Source organism: Crinia signifera, chromosome 11 (assembly GCF_055691185.1).
Source record: "Crinia signifera chromosome 11, ASM5569118v1, whole genome shotgun sequence".
Taxonomy (NCBI): domain Eukaryota; kingdom Metazoa; phylum Chordata; class Amphibia; order Anura; family Myobatrachidae; genus Crinia; species Crinia signifera.
The window spans coordinates 67,782,498-67,807,510 of record NC_139227.1 but is presented as its reverse complement, the minus strand read 5'-3'; the positions used below and the strand labels follow the sequence as shown (position 1 = coordinate 67,807,510).

At 41.7% G+C, this 25,013-nt stretch overlaps 1 protein-coding gene across 1 annotated transcript in view; it reads right to left on the bottom strand.

Moving 5' to 3' along the window:
• LRP5 (LDL receptor related protein 5) overlaps positions 1-25,013 on the bottom strand; it is a 168,265-nt gene that overhangs the window by 113,701 nt on the left and 29,551 nt on the right. The window contains exons 2-3 of the mRNA XM_083164802.1: positions 17,611-18,004; positions 2,950-3,147 (exon numbers count right to left, since the gene is read on the bottom strand). Of these exons, the coding sequence (XP_083020928.1) occupies positions 2,950-3,147; positions 17,611-18,004 (592 nt within the window). The remainder of the gene's footprint in view (positions 1-2,949; positions 3,148-17,610; positions 18,005-25,013) is intronic.

Below are 25,013 nucleotides of genomic sequence, written 5' to 3'. Positions count from 1 at the left end.
ATGGAGAACTAATTTCCCCTCAAGGAGGAATTGCAAAATAGCAGTCACCACTTTTATTGAGATTAGTTTACATTATAGATTCTACCTATATTGTTTTATTGGACATTATTTTACCATTAGACTGGCAAAAACTAAAATCACTGTAGTTTTTGCTCAGTTTATATAGACTTTTTGATGCTCTGGTTTTAGAGAGAAAAAAATATATAAATTGCCCCTTCTTTCTGTTTACTGACAGCAAAGCAATGTTTTCATAAATTAAATGGGGAAATTCCTGTGAAATTCCACACATAAGCAGTCTAAACAGTCATGTTAAAACTCTCTGGGAAAGGGTCACCATTTGACTCTGTACAGTGATACCACCACCTCCCAGATCACCCCACCCTCTCTCTCTCTCTCTCTCTCTCTCTGGTTAACTGTTTATAGAACAGTATTCCCAGCTTCACTTTCGACTACTGTCTGTACTGAATGGTCACCAACCATTCTTTTCCCAATATAAAGGTTTCATTTCCTAAAACAAAAGTTTACAAGTCATCTGTGCTAAAATTAAAAACTTCATTAAACGGTTTTAATATCATGTACAATATTTTCAGCAGGGGTAGCTTGGTTTTAGCATTTAAATGTCAGAGTTAAAAAGACACTGCAGGGCCAAATGCATGTGGACACCAGAACATCACACCCATGTGCTTATTGAACATCTCATTTCAAAGCTATGGGTAACATGGTTTTGTCACCCCATTGCTACTGGAACAGTCTCCATTCAGCCATAAAAGCATTAGTGATGGCACAGACATCTGACGAGAAGTTTGGCTTGAGGTCATCATTTTAATCCATTTCAAAAAGGTATTTAAAAGGGCTGAAGTGATGGCTCTGTGCAGGCCAATCAGTCAGGTTCTCACACCCCAAGCTATTTTGTTGATGGACCTCAATGTATGCATGGGTCACGGTCCTGCCATCCCAACCCTGGTCCTCGAGTACCCCCAACAATACACGTATTCCAGATCACCCAGAAGGTGCAGTCATTATTCAGACACATTTTAAAAGAGCCACAGGTGGAGCTAATTATGTCACTTGTGATTCTGTGTGGCGAATGGGAAAACATGTACTGTTGGGGGTAATTGAGGACTATTATTGCTTCACCACCAAACTTTACAGATAGCAGTGTAAACCCAGCAAGGAAGTAGTTTCCAGACATCCACCCAACCCAGACTTGTCTACCAGATGGTTAAGTGTGATTTTTCACTCCTAAGAGCATGTCTGTGCTGATGCCGTGTCCAATGCATTGTGTGTTCTACGATCATATGGCATTTTGCATGGTTTATTGCTTGGAACTAGTAAATTTTACTCCTAAATTTCAAAACTGGGCCCGTACCATTTGGCAAGCGTGTATGGACTACTGCTTTGCAACTGCTGCTAAAATGTTCCCACTTCACAAACCGTGCAGCTGGAAAAGGCAGCTCTAGCAGAGCAGGAACTGACTGTCGTAGTTTTCAACCTTTCCAAAAAGTCAGTGTCAAAACAGAGTCACTGAGCTCTTTGGTAGGACTCACTCTGCTACTAATGTTGGACTATGAAGATTGCATGGCTGTTCCTTTTGTTCATGTAGTTTAGTACATTTCTTAAAATAAAAAAATAAAACAAAAGCATATTGTAGTGCCAATAAGCTTTCTGAACTTAAAAAATATATATATTGAAGTAAAAACATTGGCACTGGGGTGTAGGCTAGACCGTGGTTCTCAAGGCACACAATCCGGTTTTTGGCTATCCCTGCTTATGCACAGATGGTATAATCAAGCTGACTGGGGTTCAAATTAGGTCACCTATGCCTAAGCTGGTATAGCCTTCAAGCCTGGACTCTTAGGGGTAAATTTACTAAGATGGTAATTCTATTAAAGATGGGATGTTGTCCATAGCAACCAGATTCTACTTATTTAGCACAGTCTAGAACTGAGGTAGCCAACTCCAGTCCTCGAGAGCTACCAACAGTTAATGTTTTCCAGATCTCCTCACAGAATCACAAGTGAAGTAATTAGCTCCACCTGTGGATCTTTTAAAATGTGTCACTGAGTAATGAGTGCACCTGTGCAGCAGCTGGATTGTCTGGAAAATGTGAACTGTTGGTAGCTCTAGAAGATAATATAATCTGGTTGGTTGCTATGGGCAACATCTCATCCCAATAGAACTCCCATCTTTGTAAATGTATCCCTTTAAGTGCCTTGAGGACTGCAGTTTAGGACCATTGGGCTAAAAACCCATTTTTCACATTTATCTCAAGTACCAGTATAACAAAAGCGGTGCCAGATACAATTCCATTAGAACACTCACATTTCATGTTTGTAGCCCTTGATGCAAAGTCATAATAAATCTGTCCTCCTTTACCTATGCGGTAACAGTACAATAGGTTATATCATGGGTCCTCAAACTGCGGCCCTCCAGATGTTGTGAAACTACAAATCCCAGCATGCCTTGCCACAGTTTTAACAATCCCTTATAGCAAAACTGTGGCAAGGCATGCTGGGATTTGTAGTTTCACAAAATCTGGAGGGCCGCAGTTTGAGGACCGATGGGTTATATTCTTACAGTAGTAATGCCACTTCGCTCATTCCCATAACTAACCATAAGTTCTCCACCATTCATGTACCATACTAAAACTAGTTCTAAATTGTACCTATCTATGTCTCTACCCAATCTTACATCTGGGTACTCGACAGCTGCACGTCATACTCAAAGTACCTAACACCAACTATATCACTTCTAGGCACCTTCCACATCACGTAGGAGAGGAAGGGGGGATTCCAGTGGCATTCTGTATATGGTGGCATTGTGATTACAGCATGGAAAACAGACAGCACTGGAATCATTTACTTTAAAATTGGAGACAAACGGAAATATTGCCCAGCAATAACACACAATGAGCAATCTGTGTAAAGCTTTAAAAAAACTTATATATACCTAAATGAACCATCCAAATTGGCCCGGTGAATAAAACTCAGCTTTGCATCTGCCCAGTAAAGTTTCTGTTCTTCTAAATCGATTGTTAGCCCATTGGGCCAATAAATATCAGAGTCCACTATGATTTTACGGGTGCTGCCATCCATACCAGCTCGTTCAATCCTGGGGGTCTCTCCCCAATCTGTCCAATACATGTATCTGGGGAGGAAAAAAAAAATATATAAGATGAGACCGTAAGACAATAGCAAAAAAAAATAAAATGTATTTGGATGTACAGAGAAGCAATTGCTTCATTTAATAAATTATATAGGTTTCAGTCTATTGCACTCCACAGATCGGCCATCAAGTCAGCAATTTTGAAAATAACATCGGATCAGCTTGTGGCAAGGCATATTGTTGATATAATAACAGTCTTGCGTTTTTAAGATGCCTTATATTGGACCATGTACCAGCAAGCATCAGTGGAGGCGACAAAGGAAACCAACTGTTAAGAATGGAGACCCGATGGATATTTGAACTCTGTACTGTAAGCCCATTCGGCTTGAATGAAAAAATTGTGTGGAACATTTTTTAATGTCTAATATCACCATTAGTATTAAGTGTAAGTTTTTCCACTGGAAATAATAACCCTCAATAATAAGCCTTACTTTTTGTAGAACACCTTACTTTTTGTAACAAACTCATTGGTTTTAATTTTGAAACTTTATTAGGGATATCTTTCTCATATAGTCACACATTATTTCCCTTAAGGATCTATTAACCCCACATATTTAGGTACACACGTTTTGCTACTTCATTGACACACATTTATACGCTCCATCATTATTTTTTGTTTATATAGCCCCGAGTTTTCCAGACCGTATATAAAAAGGCCGCTGATTTCTACACCACTAAATACATAATAAAGTCTAGATGTACCTTTTCCATTCACACCTATTAACCAACTTCTGGCTTCTTCGGGAAGCTTAGAGGTTTGTATCCCTAGCTACAAAGTAAATCATTTTTTGGTGTACAGAAGACTGGGTTGACACCTTAACGGGGTTTCATGCACTTCTCATCACTAACTTTTGCTGGCTTATTCCAAGCAAATGTATATTTTCCCATTGTACCGGTGTGAGGAATACAATAAAACACATTATGTAAGTGGCGGTATACATTAATCCACTCAGGAACACACATGGGTGACGGAGGTTAGGCGAGCACCTGTTTCAGACAACAAGATAATCCCAATATAATCAAACCCTGACAATACAAAACACAAAAAAGGACCGGCTAATGAAATGTAATATTTACTTAAAGGAGTAATTGATGTTGCACAACAGCAGACCAATAAAAACAGTAAATGCTGAGAAAGGTACTGTAACAGTAATGGTTTTGTTACAGCAACAAAAGTGCAAGAGGGAGAAGGAAGGATGGTGTCATGTGAAGATATACAGGGCAACAGCGATGGCTGTGGAACAATGTTTACTAACAGTTTCACAATTTAAAGCATTATTATTATTATTATGTGGGAAAGAGGTACACTGAGTGCCCTGCAGATAATACACACCTATGAGATCATCTGCTCACACAAACCTTCAATTGTTTTCCAAAACACCACAGGCATATTTCAATGACCAATGATCGTAAAGTGTGTGAGAAGATAGAAGAGAAAGTTTGGATCTAACCGCATGGCTCTGAAGGTAAATATTTCCCAGAAGCCACTGTGTGTTGTCATTCCAACTTTGCGTATAATATAGTTTGTGCTGAAACTAATCAAATGTAATAATGTGCTAGTAAAGGACCATGTGAGACTTCCTGTGTATGGGAAGTAATATACAATGTTAAAAAGGTTCTATTTTAACAAGATTACATAGGGTGGTGGTTGGCAAACAGAATTTAAAGTGAAAGTCTTTAAAGGGGGTTTGCACGTTAAACCCCATCAGACTTTACCTTGCAGCTCCTGTCGCTGTGAGAAAGGCATATGGTCACTAAGTCTACAAGCATAAGGTCAACATGACGAAGTCAACATGCAGGTAGGTCGACACAAGCATTAGGTCGACATGAGGAAGGTTGAGAGTCGAAAAGTGAACAAGGGATTTTTCACTTGTTTTGTTGAGTCGACATGTGCCAATAGGCGGTATTTCATGCCCTACCACAGCATGGTCAAATAGTAAAACTGTAGCACGGCATGATGGAATGTGTAGTCCAGCAACAGCTGGTGTCAAGGTTAGCCATCACTGGGATAGGTGGTAGAGGCCAAGACAGTTGGCAAGAGTTGACACAGCAAGTACAGAGATGCAAGGCCAAGAACCTACACCCCTATGTTCTTGAGGGCAGCCAGGGTAAATATCAGATTATTACCTGGTAATATGCTTTCCACTACTCCATCATGGCAGCCATAACCTATGGGTTCCTCCCCTCTGGGTAGTTACATAGTAGGTGAGGCTGGATAAAGACTTGCCTCCATCTAGTTCAACCTAGGTTCATAATAGCTTATCCCTTGTTATATAGTATGTTCCGATATTTTAAAGACAGATTATATTACTTATTCATACCCGTGGATGTTTTTAACCAATAAATGGTTTATCCAACCTTATTTTAAACGTATTTATAGTGTCTGCCGACACCACTTCTCCAGGAAGAGCGTTCCAAAGTTTGACTGTTCTGACTGTAAAGAAATGTTTTCTCCTAATCTAAACTCGTGCCCTAGATTCCTGTCTAGCAGAAAAAAGGGTGTTTAACAGTTCCTTATATTGGCCCCAAATTCCAGAACCAGTCATAGAACCTTGCGTTCTGGTGGAATAGATGCAATAAAGAATACAGTATCTATACTTATGTATCAATGCCTATTTCCCTATAGATTGTAAGCTTGCGAGCAGGGCCCTCCTACATTTTGACTGTCTGTAAATACCCTGTTTTGTTGTTTCACTGTCTGCTATTGTAAAGCGCAACGGAATATGCTGCGCTATATAAGAAACTGTTAATAAATAAATAAAAATAAATAATATTGAGCATGTCCCCCCTTAAACATCTCTTCTCTAGTGTAAATAGTCCCAGAGGCATAATTACTTTTGACTCCCTAGTTTCCATGCCCCTTTTAAAACATGCTAGAGTTTTGTTGGCCTTTTTTGTTGCTATATTACATTGAGCACTACACCCTAGTTTGTTGTCTATTTGGACTCCTAGATCCTTTCCGAGTACTGAATTACCCAATTCATCCCGCTTAGGTTATAACTAGCACACTGGTTATGTCTCCCAAGGTGCATGACCTTGCACTTGTCCACGTTGAACCTCATCTTCCACTTTTTTGCCCACTCATCTACAGTAGATTGATTTAATAACTCTGCTCAGTTTTGTATCATCCGCAAAGATGGATACATTGCTGAGTAACCCCATCCCAATATCGTTAATAAAAAATTTTAAATAAAATGGGCCCTAGAACCGAACCCTGTGGCACTCCACTTAGAGTGGTCATGAACAGTGCTGTTTTAAATATGAGACCAGTACTTTGTTCTCGGTTACACAGCCAGTTCCCTACCCATCTACAGATATTTGCCTCTAATCCCAGGTCCTCTATTTTATTTATCAACCTCTTGTGTGGTACGGTGTCGAAGGCTTTAGCAAAATCTAGGAAAATCACATCTACAGCATTTCCATTATCAAGGTTTTTGCTAACCTCTTCATAGAAACCAAGTAGATTAGTTTGGCATGAATGATTTTTCACGAACCCATGCTGGTTATTACTGGAGTAAACTATGAAGGTCTTAATATTCCTGGATACCATCTCTTAAAAGTCCTTCAAATAGTTTACCCACTATTGATGTTAAACTAACAGGTCTGTAATTAGCGGGATCCTCCTTTTTTGAATAATGGCACTACCTCTGCTATTCTCCAGTCTTTTTGTACCTTTCCTGATCGTGAATTATCAAAGATATAATGTAGAGCGGTAGTGTTCCGGAAAGGGAAAGAAAGACACCATCCCCTATAACAGAGGTGGGCAACAGGCGGCCCACGAGACGCTTAGGTCTGGCCCGCCGCATCTATTACTATGACAAGCAGCCCGACTAGAGACGCTTGTCATTTAACTGGCACTTATATTTTTACATTACTACTGCTGCCGCCACTGTCAATGCCCAACTGTGCCTGCCGCGCACAGCATTACTGGGAGCATGGGACGGGACGCGGTAGCCACCTCCCTGCCATTGGTTAGTGCGGCCGCCGCATGACCTCATCCCCACCCACACTCCCAGTAATTCTATTCGGGGCGGACGCAGTTCGGTTTTGGCAGCCGTGTGACTCCCCCTGCAGCATGTCTGAGATCCGGACCCCCGCATCACCACTCCACTCTGAAAACTGGGGCCTGCCACATGCCTGTCAGTTGCCGGGAAGCCGCGGATGTCAGCGCGGTTCTAGCCACCCTCCTGCTGTGATACCTGTGTTATGCCTGCAGCATGTCACCCCCAGAGCGGCAGTGAGTATAACTGTGTGCGGCAGCCTGTTTTTTTAATTTTGCCCCTGCTCTGTAGCTGTGTATACCTATCAGTAAATCTTTGGCCTCAGTATTGGGAAGCCCTGGCTCTAGTCTAGTCTGCTGAATCTCCAGCCACCCTCCTGCAGTGCTTTAATGCTCCTGCCCCTGTCGACCCCCTCAGTGCGGCAGTTTGCTAGGGAACCCTGCCCCCCCCTCAATATAATTAGTACTGGGTGTGGCATTGCAGAGCAGGTTAGCTCCATAGAAACAAGCTTTTACCCCTGGCAGAGCATGTGACCCCACTGGCAATGAGCATATTAACCCCTGGCATCCAGCATAAAACCCATAGCAACAAGCATGTAGGTAAGCAAAACTTATGTGACATATGTAATTATGGCATGTGGTATGTAATAGGCATTATAGTGTGTGGCATAATGTGTAATGAGCATTACAATGTTTGGTATAATGGGTACTGGACATTACGGCATGCGGTATATGAAATGGGCATTATGGCATGTGTAAATTTATGGTGTGTGCCTTCGGCATGCACTGTCCCTATTTTTAGTTTGTCTGGCTCCTACCTTTTCATCCTGGCTCCTAGATTTTAAAGAAATTTGTCGAGCCCTGGCATAATGTGTAAGGGGCAAGTATAAAGGGGTCTACTATTGTGTTGCATAATGTTCATAAGTGGTATATTGTGTGGTACACTACACTCAAAGAGACCACCTATTTATGTGACCACACCCTATTTTGCATGGCCACACCCACTTTTCCTGAGCTCGGCCCTCGAACATTTACTGGAAGTGTTAAGCGGTCCCCCAGCTGAAATTATTGCCCACCCCTGCCCTATAAGAAGGTACCTCCTCCTGTATCCAGGGTCTTTGTATTCTCCAGCTTCAAAACAAACATCAGTAATCCACATAACACATTGACTCAATTACACAACAAGGGTAGGGAATATATGCTGCCATGGTGGAGTAGAGGAAAGCATATTACCAGGTAATAATCTGATATTTTCTCTACCTCCCCATGGCAGCCATGACCTATGGGTCATACCCTAGCAGTTGATCATTTGGGTGGGTTATACTCACAAACCAGAGTTCAGATCACTCTTGGCTCCAAACTTAAAAAAACGGATATATTCTCCTTTTTTAACTTCTCAATTCTCCTTTTCTTTTTCCATATCACCACACTAAGAACGTTCCTCCCGAACTTAGCGTCAGATGAAGACATCACATCAATTCGATAATGCCTTGTAAAAGGTATGTTTTGACGACCAACCTGCCCCCTTACATAATTCCAATACCGAGGCAGATCCTCTCTCCGCCCAAGATGATGCCACCGCCCTTGTGGAATGAGTCTTCACTCCCACTGGTGGCTCCTTTTGTCTCAGTAATATGCTTTGCAAATGCAGGCCTTGATCCATCTTGCCAACGTGGCCTTTGATGCCCTTATTTCTGCCCTCTGTTAATATAAACAGGCTTTTAGATTTCTGAATACCTCTTGTCTGCTGAACATAAATTTTAGGAGCCCTTACTATGTCCAATTTGTGTAAGTTTTCTTCCTTCGTATTCGATTGGTTGGTACACAGAGATGTAAGATAACTTCCCGATTCATGTGGAATTCCGATACCACTTTTGGTAAAAATTGAGGGTTGGTGCGCGGCACCGCTTTATCCTCAAACAAATAAAAAAAAAAGGTTCTTCTGAATACAGTGCCTGTAACTGACACTCTTCTGGCAGAGGTTATCGCCACCAAAAATATGACCTTCCATGACAGAATCCTTAGCGTGACCTCTTGAAGGGGTTCAAATGGCGCTTCCATCAGCACGCCTAAAACTAAATTCAAGTCCCAAGGTGCCAGAGGTGACTGAAACCTGGGCCTTATTCTCTTAGCTGCTTGAATAAACCTGCGCACATAACGGTTTTCTGCCAGATTCCAATCTAACATGTCTCCCAAAGCGGACACTTGGACTTTCAAAGTACTCAGAGACAGACCCATCTGTAATCCTGTCTGCAGAAAACTTAGTACGGAGGATACCTCTTGTGGAACTTGTTGACCTTCTTTTACACCAAGATATATATTTCCTCCACACTCTATAATAGGATTAGGAGGTTGATGGTTTTCTTGCTTTAAGTAGGGTCCCAATTACTACATCTTTGAACCCCTTATCCTTAAATGTTTTGGTTTCAACAGCCAGGCTGTCAGCTTCCATGTTGGAGGTTGCGGCTGATGTACCAGGCCTTGGACTAGAAGATCGGGTATTGACGGTAGCGTCCATGGCCCTTCCACTACCATCTGCATCACTGTGGCAAACCATGCCCATCGCGGCCAATACGTGAGTACTATTCTGACCTCCGCTCTCTCTTTGGATCTTCCTCAGCAACCTTGGAATAATCGGTATTGGAGGAAAAACATATGCTCTTGACATGGCCCACGTTGCAATCAGTGCTTCCACCTGCTTCGCCTGTTGTCCTCGAACCTTGAAAAAAATACAGGCACTTTGCTGTTCCTGGCTGTGGCCATAAGGTCCACCTGTGGCTGCCATCTGTCTACTAGCATATTGAAGACTTTTTCGTTGAGCGACCTTTAAAAGGCATCTTCTCCTGCTCAGCGCGTCCGCCAGCTGATTGTCCTTCCCTGCCAGGAATACTGCCACTACGCTGTGTACGCAATGTTCCCCCAAGCTTAAAAAGGTATGTGGTCACTTTCATGAGACGTCGACTTCTGGTCCCACCTTGCAGATTTATGTAAGATACTACACAGCCTGATGGTCTGATTTTAGGATTACCTCCTTGTCTTTTAATCAGTTTTGAAAATGATGACATGCCAGAATTACAGCCTTCATTTCCCACGTTTGAATGTGCCATCTGCCATTCTGTTGACCACTCTCCTTGTACTATTTCTTTAAGGCATGTACCTCCCTAGCCTATTTGGCTGGCATCCGTAGTTATCGTGACTTGCGTCACTGCCGCAAACAGCCTTCCTCCTTCTAGTCGACCTCCATCCAACCACCATTCCAAATCTAGTTTTGCAGACTTCGTTAGCACGATCCTCTGGGTAAGATTTTCGCTGTCCTTGTCCCACTGAGACAGGAAACCGCCTTGAAGTTTCCTTGTGTGGAACCTCGCCAGAGGTAACGTGTCTAAGGCTGCTGCAATCAGTCCTAGCGTCTTCTTACAATCCTGAGACGACACCACTGACCTTTTCTGCATCATTCTCATCTGCTGGAGCAGTTTTGCTTTTCTTGCTGCGGTTAATGCTACTCTCATGCTGCGAGTATTTATCAATACTCCTAGATATTGTATATCCTGTGTCGGCATCAAGTGACTTGTTTACATTTATAAGCCACCTGTGTCCTTTTAGATATTGTAGAACTTTTGCCGTGTGATCCCTCACAACACTCTTTTATCCTGCCACGATCAATAGGTCATCCAGGTAAGGCCACAATTTTATGCCCTCCTGTCTCAACTTTGCTATAAGAACTATTGTTTCCTAGGGGGCAGGGTGCCGTTGCACGAGGGCAGCGCAATGGGGGCGGACCGGGCCCGCCGACGTCATCGTTGTAGGCATGCCTGGGCCGCCGCGTCACTAAAGGAGGCGTGCCCGGGCTTCCTCCGTCGAACAAGGGGGCACCGCCGAAGTCTGTGAGCTGCCGGGGAAGCCTAGCTCCGCCAAGATTGCGGTGCCTGGAGCTTCCCCAGGCACACCATTAGTCAGACAGCAGGCTCTTTTGCGGGGCGCTGCTGGAGGGGCAGGGCGCATTTTGCCCTTTAAAATGCTCAGCGACCATTGAATGATTTCTCCTGGTCTAGCAAATACAAGTCAGTGGAGAATAACTTATATTTGCGGGCTCCAACACGAAGATAAGGTGGGCGACAGACATCATGTGACATCAGCCACCCAACCCCAGCACACTGCCGGATTTACATGGGAACGCCCATGAAACTCTGGGTGTTCCCATGTCGGAGTACTGCCACTGCCCCCCCTCGTGCGAGTGCCACACCGACAGTGCAGGTCGGTGAGGGCGCTCTCACAGAAGTCCTGAGTAACCAATTATGTGCAAGGATCAAACATCGGTTCCACATATTCACCAAAATGAACCACATTGTTCTTTAATTTTATAACCATATATAGCCTGCACTGACATACTATAACATACATATACACACACACATATATATTTTACACACACACACACACTCATATATATTTTACACACACACACACACACACGTATTTTATATAGAGATATTAAACAGACTGAAAATGCAGCTTCAGAATATGTCCAACAGCAAACATTCGGCCTTTCCAGATGAATTGGGACGGTCTCTGGATAGGCGTTTGTAGGAGGGGAATACATTATTTTGACTAGACCACATTGCACACAATTTGGGGTCTCATTAAATGATGAAATCTGTGTGAAAACTAGCATTTGTAGGAACTGGCACAGATTCTGGCAGTAGAACATGCATACTCTCCATGTAATCATTTTTGTGCAAAGGGTAGGGGACCCGGTAGTTTAAACAGTGGTTAAGCTTAAAATAGAGACCGCCACTCACTGGCATATGTTCCACTCTTCTGAGCCAAAATGCAATGTCAACAGTCTCAAAGCAAGATGGTGTATACTTCAGAGCAGTTCTGTCAGGAGTATTTAGGGATAACTTAACCTTCCCTGAGCCAGGCAGCCAAGGAATTCAGTCTGCCCTTTTCCATACAGACAGATGCTGCAACAGTGAATGCCAGTTCCTTTAGCTGGAGGATCATTAAAACTTCAGCAAAACGAATGTTTGCTTTAGGCCAGTCACTTTACGGTCTTGAAAAATAACTATATGACTTAAGCCCATGTAGATTAAAACGGTCAGTATTATATATTATATATTACGTGGTTGCAGGACAGAAAACAGAGAGTTGTAGTAAACGGAGTACAGTCAAAGGAGGGAAAGGTTACAAGTGGAGTACCCCAGGGATCTGTACTTGGACCGGTGCTTTTTAATATCTTTATTGGTGATATTGCAAATGGAATTGAGGGTAAAATGTGCCTTTTTGCAGATGACACAAAGGTATGCAACAGGGTAGACACACCAGGAGGGGTAAAACAAATGATTGAGGATCTAGGCAGATTAGAGGAATGGTCAAGAGCATGGCAACTACAGTTTAATGCCAAAAAATGCAAAATCATGCACTTGGGTCTCAGAAATCCAAAGACTCAATATAGTATAAATGGCACTATAATGGAAACTACTGAGGAAGAGGAGGGATCTAGGTGTCACTATTTCAGGGGACTTAAAAGCAGGTAGGCAATGTAACAAAGCAATGAAGAAGGCAAGTCAGATGCTTGGTTGCATAGGGAGAGGTATCAGCAGTAGAAAGAAAGAAGTAATAATGCCACTGTATAGGTCATTGGTACGACCTCACCTAGAGTATTGTGTTCAGTTCTGGAGGCCATATCTCCAGAAGGATATAAATACATTAGAGACTGTACAAAGAAGAGCAACTAAAATGGTGCATGGCCTACATCACAAAACGCACCAGGAAAGACTAAAAGATCTTAATATGTATACTTTAGAGCAGAGAAGGGAAAGGGGGGACATGATAGAAACTTTCAAATATATCAAGGGCTTTAACAAGGTACAGGTGGGAGACATTCTTCACAGGAAGAGGAGCAACAGAACACGAGGACATGCACTGAAACTAGAGGGAGGAAGATTCAGGGGAAGTGCGAGGAAGAATTTTTTCACAGAAAGAGTAGTAGATAAGTGGAATAGCCTCCCAACAGAGGTGGTAGACGCAAATACAGTAGTACAATTTAAACATGCTTGGGATAAGCATATTGATAGCCTTACAAAAAAATAAGGATCAAATATGGTTTGAGGTAACATGTTTAAAAAAAGGGGCAGACTAGATGGGCCAAGTGGTTCTTATCTGCCGTCAAATTCTATGTTTCTATATACTATCTATACCAGGCATGTTTAAACTGTGGCCCTCCAGCTGTTGTGAAACTACACATCCCTGCATGCCTTGCCATAGTTTTACCATTCTGTAATAGCAAAACTGTTGCAAGGCATGATGGGTACTTGTAGTTTCACAACAGCTGGAGGGCCATAGTTTGGACATGCCTGCTCTATACAGTTCCTACAACAAAGACCAAGCAGAGACCAAGCAAAGACCTAGCAGAGCCAACACTGGCTCTGCTAGGTTTCTAACCAGCCCTAGGACGTGAGCGATACCGGTGGAGCAGAAACTGGTCAGAATACTAGTCTGAAGTTAAAGAACAATTTTAAAAAAGCAAACACGAATTCAATGGTCAAACATTATTATCAGTTTGTTTTATAGCGCATACATATTCCACAGCGCTTTACAGAGAATATTTGAACATTCACATCAGTACCTGCCCCAGTGGAGCTTACAATCTATATTCCCTTCCACATACATACACACACACACATACATACATACATACATACATACATACATACACGCACACAGACATTCCTGGAGGAAACCCATGCAAGTACAGGGAGAATATACAAACTCCGCACAGTTCGAGCCATAGTGGGAATAGAACCCATGACCTCAGCACTGTGAGGCAGTAATGCTAACCATTACACCATCCGTACTGCCCAGAATAGCCATTTTCCACTTCATACAACCTCATGAAATGTATCCAGAGCCTATAGTACTCCACAATATGCAGGCCTAAGTAAATGTGGCAATGCCAGCAGATCGCAAGGTAAGAAAATTGTGGTCTCTGAAGACAGACCATATATTAGAACCCTAAAGCCCCGTACACAGGGGGGGGATTTCAGCTGGAACAGGACAACAGTGGTAGTGTACATTCTAGCACCCGCTAACTTTGAAAACCCATGCAGTTCCTCTTCCCTGCCTGAGGTGTCACTGTCTGCTATGGTGCTTCTAGCACAGCATGGCCTGTATATCAGCACTGATCTGCAAACAATACCTGTGCTAGAAACACAACAGCAGACAGCGACACCCCAGGCAGGGAACAGGAACTGCATGGGTTTTCAAAGATGGCGGGTGCTAGAATGAACACTACAATGGTCGCAGGCTGCTTCCCCCAGCAGTGTGTCTCATTTTCATCAGAGACCAATTGTGTTGTGTACGGGGCTTTACAGATAAAGGACAAGTCAAAAAATGCCAATGCTTTGGGCGAAGTAAAACCCCACTAACACCTTAAACCTACAAACTACAGCATTTAAAAACACTAATGAGGACAAAAAAAAAAACCTTGACGTGGTTTTAATACTCCAATTCACCTGGTGAAGCAGTGACCACGTAAGTATAGTCTACACTTTTCCTATTTTATTCAGGTAAAGTTAAACAGAGTTTACTAAAACAATACAATAATTTGTTGGTATAATACAATGTTTCTACAGTTAATTTAAGTTAACATTACACTTCACAGCACTTCTTACAATTTTACTGCAAGAACACTTCTTCCTTTGATAAACCAGAAATGATTTATTCCCCTTACACACTATTTTTCTTATGGTAATGTAGGTGTAAGAATATATCATCAGAGAACATAAATACAATAGTAAATTTGTAGGTTTTCGTTTTTAAGCTTGTAACTGTCCTTCCTCAGTGTAGATTTGTTAAAGCTAAAATAAATTACGGTTGCTGCAACAACTGTTCCTTGCATTTCAACCATACACTTTGTAATTGGTTCTATTCTTGGTTTGCAGGAATTTATTTAAAAGCTTCGTCTCCATCCTCTCGCCATTCCCTGCAGGTAATTTGAGTGATAAAAGGTGTCTAAACCTTTGCTGTATAAGGGGTCTTGCTGCTTTTTACTTTTTAGAACCTTTGGTGTGTCCTATTTAGCAAAGTTGTTGCAAATTGAAGAATATAATTTGTATCCAATGAACTTTTGACGATGCGCTCTTGTGCTCTGTACCTGGCCGTGCCCAGCTGCTACTTAGTGACTGTGCCTCCGCTGCTGCCCACCTTGTTTGAGCCACGCCCAAATAATGGAACACCACTCTGGGGGCTGCTCAGCCTCGTCTTCAGCGCACCTCTGGGACCGGCCACCTGACAGGGTCACGCCTCCCGGCTGACCAGTGCCTCCTCTCACGCCGAGCTGCACCGATCACTGGAGGTCCGCGATATACCGCCAGGGAACAGTCTTTAAGGTAAGAATTAATGCTATGTCACCTGTCTCCTCAGTCGACCTAGCACACCTCTGCTGAGAGTCCTTAAACATACTAGTCCTTTTAGGAATACGCTTGTACGTGGATTAATACCTTAAATAAACATACATTTTACAGTAATTTCTTAAGGAAATAGAAACACATCTCTCTATATACAGGTTGAGTATCCCTTATCCAAAATTCTTCTGGTCCTGAGCATTTTGGATAAGGGATTATTTCGTATTTCAGAATATTTTTAAAATTTCAATTATGTATCTTGAGGTATGTTGCATTTATGTTGTACAAACACACAAATATATTTTATTTGTGCATAAAACAAGGTTTCGAAATATGAAACAAAGTTTGTGTACTATCTCAGGTAGTAAAATTAAATACCAAGCAATCCTTCTCTTGTACATATTTAGTGGCAGTTACATATCATGCCCTCAGTGGTGCTTTTACAGATGTCCCCAGTACTGCTTTTAGCAAGAAATTCTTTCCCCCCCCCACTTTCTGGAATGTATGGTTTTAGGAATAATTTGGAGAACAGATATTTGGATATTGCATACATACATTATTTTATATATCGCCAATATTCCAATTTGCGCTACTATATTGTTAATGTGAAACTATTCTTTGGCAGCCTACCCACTAAATTCCCTGAAGGCAGGGAACAATACTACAATAATATACAACAATATGGATTGGATAGACCAGGGCTGGGCAATTGCGGCCCTCCAGATGTTGATGAACTACACATCCCAGGATGCTTTGCATTAGTTTTGCTATGTGGCCATGCTGAAACTGATGCAAGGCATGCTGGGATGTGTAGTTCATCAACATCTGTAGGGCCGCAATTGCCCAGCCCTGGGATAAACCGTGCTGTCAGCATTCCTATTGACATTGAAATTATTTTGCACAACAGGACTGAATAATAAATAATTCTAAAAGGTGCATACACCGAGTGATTTTTTGACAAAGTCGTTCATGTTGGCCCATCTGAACGATATCGTTCAAAATATCGGTCAGTTTTTATGCAATGAACGATTAACCATCCGCGATCCCGCAAGGTGTTAACGAGGGTTTCTGTAGTCTGTACAAAAAGAAACATCTGAATATTACTAGACTCTAGCTAGATCATTCATCATATTGTTCAATGTGTATGCACAATATTGTTTGTCCAGGACACGGGAAAGTTCAAAGTAAATGGTCTAGTGTGTATGAGCTTGAGTTACAGGAAAGATCCTAATAATTCCTATTTTTTAAGCAATGGATGTATATTGTATGTACTGTACATAATTATCCAAGAATGGTCAAATGAAGAAAAAAAAAAAAAAGAGAAGAACTGTTGTGCACCACCTGGGCAATGCAATAACCTGATCGCAAGTAACTGGATAATGCCCAAAACATTTTATATATCTTCATAGATAATCACACATGTATCTATCATGAGTCACATGTCCAAATTGATTTTAGGTATAGTTTGGTAAATGTATTATTTGTGTGTCAATCATAAGTTTAGGGACTTACATGTGTACAGCATAACATATCATATTGTAAAAATAATTAGCAAAGCAGTTTTAAATAAATATACATCCAATCAGTTCCTCAATCTGTTGTAGCAGGAGTCATGCATATAATCAATAAAATGTAAACTGATAAAAGTGTACCTTTATTTAGCTACTAAGCCAGTGGTTCTCAACCTCGGTCTTCAGGACCCCCCCCCCCCCCCAATAGTGCACGTTTTCCAGGTCTCCACACAGGATCACGGGTGAAATAATTAGCTCCACCTGTGGGATCTTTAATATGTGTCAGTGAAAAACAAGAGCTCCTGCCGGGTGACCTGGAAAACGTGCCCTGTTGGGGGTTCGGAGGACCATATAATTGTTATTTAAAATTTTTTAACTTTTAGCTCCATTTTGTGTGTGGTGCATTTAAACCTCTAAATCTCAACATGAAATGCAATGCAAACTACATGGAATGACCCACATGCACTGTGCTCATCATATGGTCAGAATACCGAAAAAGAAAACCTATGCATAAAGGAACGGAACGTACCCATGAGCAGGATCCAACGCTATGGCCCTGGGTTGATCCAGATCTTGCCAAAAGAGAACTTTCCTGTATGTGCCATTGAGGTTAGCAACCTCTATCCGATTGGTTTCAGAGTCCGTCCAATAAAGTTTTTTCCCAATCCAGTCACAAGCCAGGCCATCTGGGGACACCAAGCCAGAAATAATTACACGCTGGGAGCTCCCACTATGGTTATAAGATATTTCCTTTATTGATTCTTCGCTAACGTCTGTCCAGTAAATGAGTCCTTGATGGTAAAAGAAGTCCACTGCAGCTGCGTCTTCCAAGCCGCTTACTACAACCGTTGACTCCAATTTTGCTCCACCTGCATCAACCAATCTGACATCTCGGCGGTTGGCAAAAAGCAATAAAGGAGATGCTGAAATGATAAAGCACAGGCAAAGCATCTGTGAGATAACTAATCAAATACCAAAACTTGTATGACATTAGAGGGTAGATAGATAGATAGATAGATAGAGATAGATAGAAGTGCCATTATGTGTTATGACTTGTAGCTCCAACCTCCTGACGTGTTTGAAAAAGGAAATATAGGAGTGGATTGGTGGAAGCACAATTAAAGGTTAGCAATGTGTGAGAACAAGAATATACCTTGTTAGTAAAATAAGCCCAAATAGCTTTGAAACCATGCTGCAATTTACTGACGTTTATTTGGCATTATATTAGTCTATTGATCACCTAATCAAAAGCACATCCCACAAAATCCCGAACTGATTATAGGAGTAGATTTACTAAAGTTTCTAAAAATAAAGGTGTAACCCTTAGCAACCCATCAAATTCTATATTTTTTTTAGGATGCAAAAGAGAACAGGATAGCTAGATTAGTAATGGTTGTTACAGCAACACCATCACTTTTCATTCCAACCCCATAGTCCCAGTCCCAGTGGAGAATAACCGATAATGTGAGCTCCCACGAGCAGGGCCCTCTTCCCTCATGTGCTTTTTCTCCTCTTACTGAAATCATCTTTGATGGCACCAAATTCTGCAGGTTTCTGCCATGCTGTTACTTATTCCAGTGTCCTCTGCTGATGCAGCTATGGCTATCTACCCTGAACCTGTCCTCTATTGAGTTCAAATGTAAGTCATTGTGTGGCTTATTAGTTTATGCACTCTGAAATTAGCCGCTGCGGATCCCTTGTGGCACCATAAAGGATAATAATAACAACAACAACAAAATACTAACAATTAAACACATAAGTAAGGTATGAGCTGTTGGCCTGCAAAAATCCTAGCGAGGAAACCAGCTGAAAGATGGGGATGGGAGAACATAAGCAACATACTTTACAATGTTTGATACATAGACCACCCACAAGCAATAAACACATTAATGATCACTATTCTGAACTTAAATAAACTACTGCATTCCAGAGTCTAGCAAGTACAGTATCAGGCGAAAAAGGTGGCAATGGTTCTGTCCTTGGATGCTAGTCGTGAACTAGAAACCATCCCAACTTAAAGGAACAAGAACAAAGTACAAAAAAGGTCAGATTTTCTCGGGATAAAGTATGGCAACCTAAAGGGTGTTCTGCCCTTCTGATCCATGGAAGGTTTTTGTACTCCCCGATACTTGTATCTAACCTATTACTATAGAGACCACCATTAATATAATGTTTTAACACCCAGCACAACTTGTATACTTTTTTGTGGCTCTCTGTTCAAAAGGAGTATGCAAATTCTGCTTCCTTAGATGGAATCATCACCCAGAATGATACTTCGTATTCCTTTAATCTGTCAATGGAGAACAGAAAATGACACATTGGTAACCCATTTATACACCTTAGTGATTCTGTCTCCAGAAATCCAAATAATAACAGAGGTGGCACCACTTCAAAGCTCAGATTCAAACAGAAGAATGCACACATGTCTCCCTGACGAAGTGTATTGTTTACTCAATATGGTACATGGCTGTCTGCCTGTTTCAGTCAAAGCACCTTGCACAGAGTTCATATGGGGATTTGAATGTCACCTAGAAAAACAATTGGTGGGGAAGGTTGGGAGAGGGAGGGGCGGCTGACTGAGCAGAACACAAGCTGGGGTACAACGAAGACTGAAAAACACATAATATTGAAGACCGGAATCACTGTGAAGCAATCATCTGAAAACTAGACTATGCAGATCATGTAGCATCTCACCAGTAACATTCCCCAGGACCTGTAACTACTCATATGAAGATGTACCCCTCAGATTATGCTTTGTAATGTCAGAGAAACAGCAGAATATCTTCTGGCAAGACTAGTTAACATGGTCGGTACTTATGTATTAGCCGGGCGCCCAAATAACATACGTACAGCACCGTAGGGAGATCGCATGTGATTTTATAGGGTGCGATGCCATTTAATGTACTATACACTTGTATGACATACAATGGTATTTAGGCACCCACCCACTATCCACAACACCCCCGAAAGGTGGTGAGCACAGCGAGCCCCACAAGGGGTGGCGGAACGCGTCCTCCCGACCTTTCCATACCCCCACTATACACGTCGGCATGGAGTTGATGTTATATAGTGTGGCGAGCGCAGCGAGCCACCGAGCCTGCAGCATGGCGAGCGCACATGGAATACAAGTAACATAATTTGCGTGCGCTAGCCACGCTTCGGACTCGGTGGCTCGCTACACTATATAAAGTCAGGAGGGCGCGTTCTGCTGCGCTCGCCACGCTTCGGGGTGGCGTGGATAGTGGGAGGTGCCTAAATCCCATTGTATGTCATACAAGTGTATAGTACATTAAATGGCATCGCACCCTATAAAATCGCATGCGATGCGATCTCATCGCACCGCCAAAGGCCAGAGAGCAGTGAATAAATTACATAGGAAAATCGCATTGCATCGCATGCAAAAAGCGAATGCAATGCGATTTTCTTACGCATAATCGCCCACTAAGCTATTTGCTTAGTGGGTGCCCGGCTAATACATAAGTACCACATGGTATGAGATATGCACCCAAGGGTGCATATCTCATACCTTTTCTCTCCAAAGAGGTACCCTGTAGTATACCTCCCACACCCCGCAGCCGACCCACTTTAACCAAGTCTACAGCGCAGCTACCCCAGAACTCCTTCCGTACAACATAAGTACCAAATGGTCTTATCATAATGGATTTAAAATAATAAGCCTTCACCCCCTTTATATACACCATGTGCAATTCTGACAGGAAAAAGTGCACAGCAGCATATGCCAGTTCTGTACGAATAGTGGATTAAGAGGTAAATATATTATACCCTCAAAACTATTCTTGCTTTGTCTCTTAACCAAGGTGAAACAGGAAGCTGCAGTGCCGAATGCCGAAGAAAGGGAGTGAAAACGTCCCCTCTCTGGCGATCACTGCCAGGCCACCCACAATGCATCAGCCTAGTGCTGATAAACTGCGTCTCTTCCCAAGCCAGATCACTAGGTATGCGCTAGATCACACAAGTCTGGCAAGATCTCATATGCAACCTGGAGCCACAAGGGAAATCGCTGTAATTTCTGTGGTATATGGTCAATGACACCTTGGGGTCATGGGAGGACTACATGGGAGATAAGCGGTACCAGAGCATATAATGATATGCATATATGACACAGTTTCTCCCCATAACGACCATTCATACAATTACCCACATACATAAAAAATGTCCAGTGTGTACTCACTAGGTCGCTGATATCGCACACTCCCATTATCCGCGACATCCTCTGTCAATCCATGGGAGACCTCTCCAGTGAGAGCCCCCAGCATCGGCAAATCTGTATACACTTGACAACGCCAGTTCAACTGAAAGAAAGGAAAGTACTCTCTTTTTTGGGGGCACACTTAATAAAACTTAAGGTTTATTCATTTTCATTTAAAAAATATGTTTGCGTCATATTTGTGTGTTAATTACTTACAAACATGTTTTTTAAATGAAAATTAATAAACCTTAAGTTTTATTAAGTGTGCCCCCCAAAATAGAGAGTACTTTCCTTTCTTCCAATTTCACTTTCTATTTACTCTCAGGAGAGCACCTCCACATGAGTTATTAGGGTACCAACCACTACGTTATTGTGGATCCATCATATAATCTTTCTGATCATTACCAATATTAGCGGTACTGGTGCAAAAGGTATTTTTTCCCCCATTTCCCCTCTCCCGAAGTTGAAACGCCAGTTAAACGTCAGATCCATTTTTTCGAAAGCCTGTAACTCGAAAAAGCCTGCGGATTCGACAATCCAGCAGTTGTTTTTGACAATGCAGATTAGGGGTTTTTTTAAAACACATATCTGCACAGGCGAGTCCTCTCCATTTAAATACAGATGACCGATATTTCCGACGGTTGGGAATCTTGTCCAGAACTAAATACCTATATGGAGATCTAAAAAAGGGGAACTTCCCAGAAAAATGTACACTGTACAAACAAGACGTAAACAAAAGGGTAATTGCTGCTCCTTTTTTCTATGGTGGGATTTTAAGTATTTTGTGCTGTTGTGGCCACTTTGTTGTTGCGTATTGTTAATGTCTAGTAAATTGTACCTCAATGACATACAGTAGAAGATGACATGTGTGCAGGTGTGTTCTTAAATTTGCATCCATTTAAAAATAAAGAAACATAACCTAGGCCACAGGTTACCAATCGCGGCTCACAAGGCACCAAAGGCCCAGGTTTTAGGAATAGCTATGCTTGGCCACAGGTCATTTAATTCGTACCTCAGTAAATTTGAGTTGACTGATTTATTTATAATATATAACTGAACACAATTTTAAGTAGTGACACAGCAGCTTGAAACCCATAAGTGCCAGTGAGTGGTCTCTGTAGTCTAATAGGACCCGAGCCTGATGATCCGAGTCACCCATTCACAGCGGCCATAACCCAGATCCTTCCTGTGTTATTCTCAAGGACCCTTTTACTAGGTTACTAATTTATACCTAAGCCACTACTATCCTAAAACCCATGAGTGCCAACATCTCTGTCAGAGATGTGCAATACCGGCTACAAATGCCAGCATCACTCACATTTGTTATATTAATTAAAAAATAAAAAAGGATTATAGATCCTATATAAAAATAAGCATCACCGGTCATTATATGATGAATACAAATGTTTGCTTGCCAATTTTCACACCTATTTTTGACAAATTCACTTGGGACTCAAATGGTTAAGAGGATATCATTTTGTTTCATTACATGATGCAATAACTAACACATTGGGAAGCAGATCCATCTAATCTCTGAACTTTAGTTATTTAAAAAAAAATGAGTTACTGCAATATTGGCGCTGAGTGTCTATAATAAAAGCATATTTATTAATACAGTAAAGACAGTCTATAGCTCAGTGTGCTTTGTGGAGAAAAATATTTATACATAGTACAAAACACTTTGTTCCATGTATAAATCTTTCGATGCACAAAGCACACTGAGATAAACATAGTGTATTAATAAATATCCTTTTATTATATACACAGCACCAAACACTTGCGTTGCTATATTGCCTTTAAAAAAGTAAGTGTGTATGTGTGGTGGTGGTGGTGGTAGTGGGGCGTTCTATTTTCTAGGGTAGTCAGCAGAGTGTAATTAGGTTACACTATCGAAAAAAAAATTCTGTGCCTATAAAAGCTTGCAATATAAATTTCCCAGCCACAAATCAACCATAGTCTTGATTGCTGGCAGAAACCCAGCAAGCCTTAAAACCTGGCCTGTAAAAGGTGGAACTTTGGAAGCTCTGACCCAGACAGTAACCCATTCCTGCACAAGAAGAATAAATACGATTCTCTTAGCAGCCTTGGTATAAAAAAAAAAAATATATCAAAATCCTCTACACTACTACTGCTAGTAACTGATCCTTTCTTTATTTTAAGTCACAGGCAACAACATATTTTATTTAAATATAACACCCATTTTTTTTTTAAGCCGGAACATTAAATGTATTTTTCAAATAGCAACAAGAAAAACGGTCTGCCTGCCTCCATTATGGGAACAACATAAACTCATGAGGCCAGATGTATCCAGCTTAAAATTTTTTATAAAAATGAGTGATCAACAGCCACCCAATCAGCTCCTAGCTGTCATGTTACAGGATGGGTTTGAGAAAAACAGGTAGGAGCTGACTGGCTGCTTGTTTTTTTATCACTATCACTTTTTGAAGCTTGATACATCGGGCCTGTAAATGTGGAATCCATGACCATTTCCAAAATTTACAAGCAGTATATATGAAACTGCTCTTTTGCTCCACGTGATGTTCCCCTCCTCCTTGAGCTTCCCTTAGGATACCTGCATTGCAGTTGACCGGTGCACCGGCCCGGCAAGCCAGCAGTTATGCAAGTTTGCAAACTCAATAAGAGTCAAAGTACTCTTATACCAAGAAACACCAGGCTCTGCATACACCATCTCATCCAGATTTACTGATCCTGCAGAGAAGACCTATTTATGAGCACCGACAAATAAAAATCCCTCCGCCTTGCGGAGCAGAATAGATGCCATTTTAAATGCGAACATCCACTGTTTGATCAGAAGCCATTGGCATCGGTTTTTCTCTATTCAGTATGCCAAGAACACAGACTGATCAAAGCATGTAAGCACATAGCAAGATCACTGCCAGTCAATAATTTGTATGTGACCCAAACATCTGGACTCATCACGCATTGAGTTTACAAAGAGCAAAAACAAAAAATACACTTTCATTACCTAAATGATTAATAATTCTAAAAGAAATCTATAAAAAATAAAAACCACACAAGCAGAAATCGCATTTCCCTTCATGCAGTTCCAAAAGAATAACTTCTCCCAAGGTGTCAGGATTGGGTGATTCTTGTCAATATTTTCACACATTGCACACAATGGGGAGAACTATGCAGTTCCTTTTTCTATTCTGCTCAGACTTCCTGTGATGGCAGGTGGGAGACAAGATTTCCATGTCTCACGCAAACAGGAGACAGTACATTTCACCTGAATACATTCACAGAAAGCGTTCTGGGCACAAAGGTTCTCTAAAGTAACTAGAGGAACACAGTGTCAGTATGCATGCAGCATGAGGCTGTGGACCTCCCTGACAGAACACAGGTAAGGCAAACACCATGTGAGGTCATCATGGAATAAGGAGAAACACATTCTCATTTAGGTAACTATTATGCCAATCATTTAAGTTATCCACTTGTATCTGGTATGAATGGATATAAAAAATATTCAGATATTTCAATGTCTTCTGTTAAACTAAGGGCATCACGGACGGTGTAATGACCTCAGCACTGTGATGCAGTAATGCTAATCAAGGGCTTGATTCACCATGGCCCTAACTGTGCAGAGTTTGTATATTCTCCCCGTACTTGCGTGGGTTTCCTCCGGGTACTCCAGTTTCCTCCCACAATACAAAAATATAATGGTAGACTAATTGGCTCCCAACAAAATGAACCCTAGAACAGAG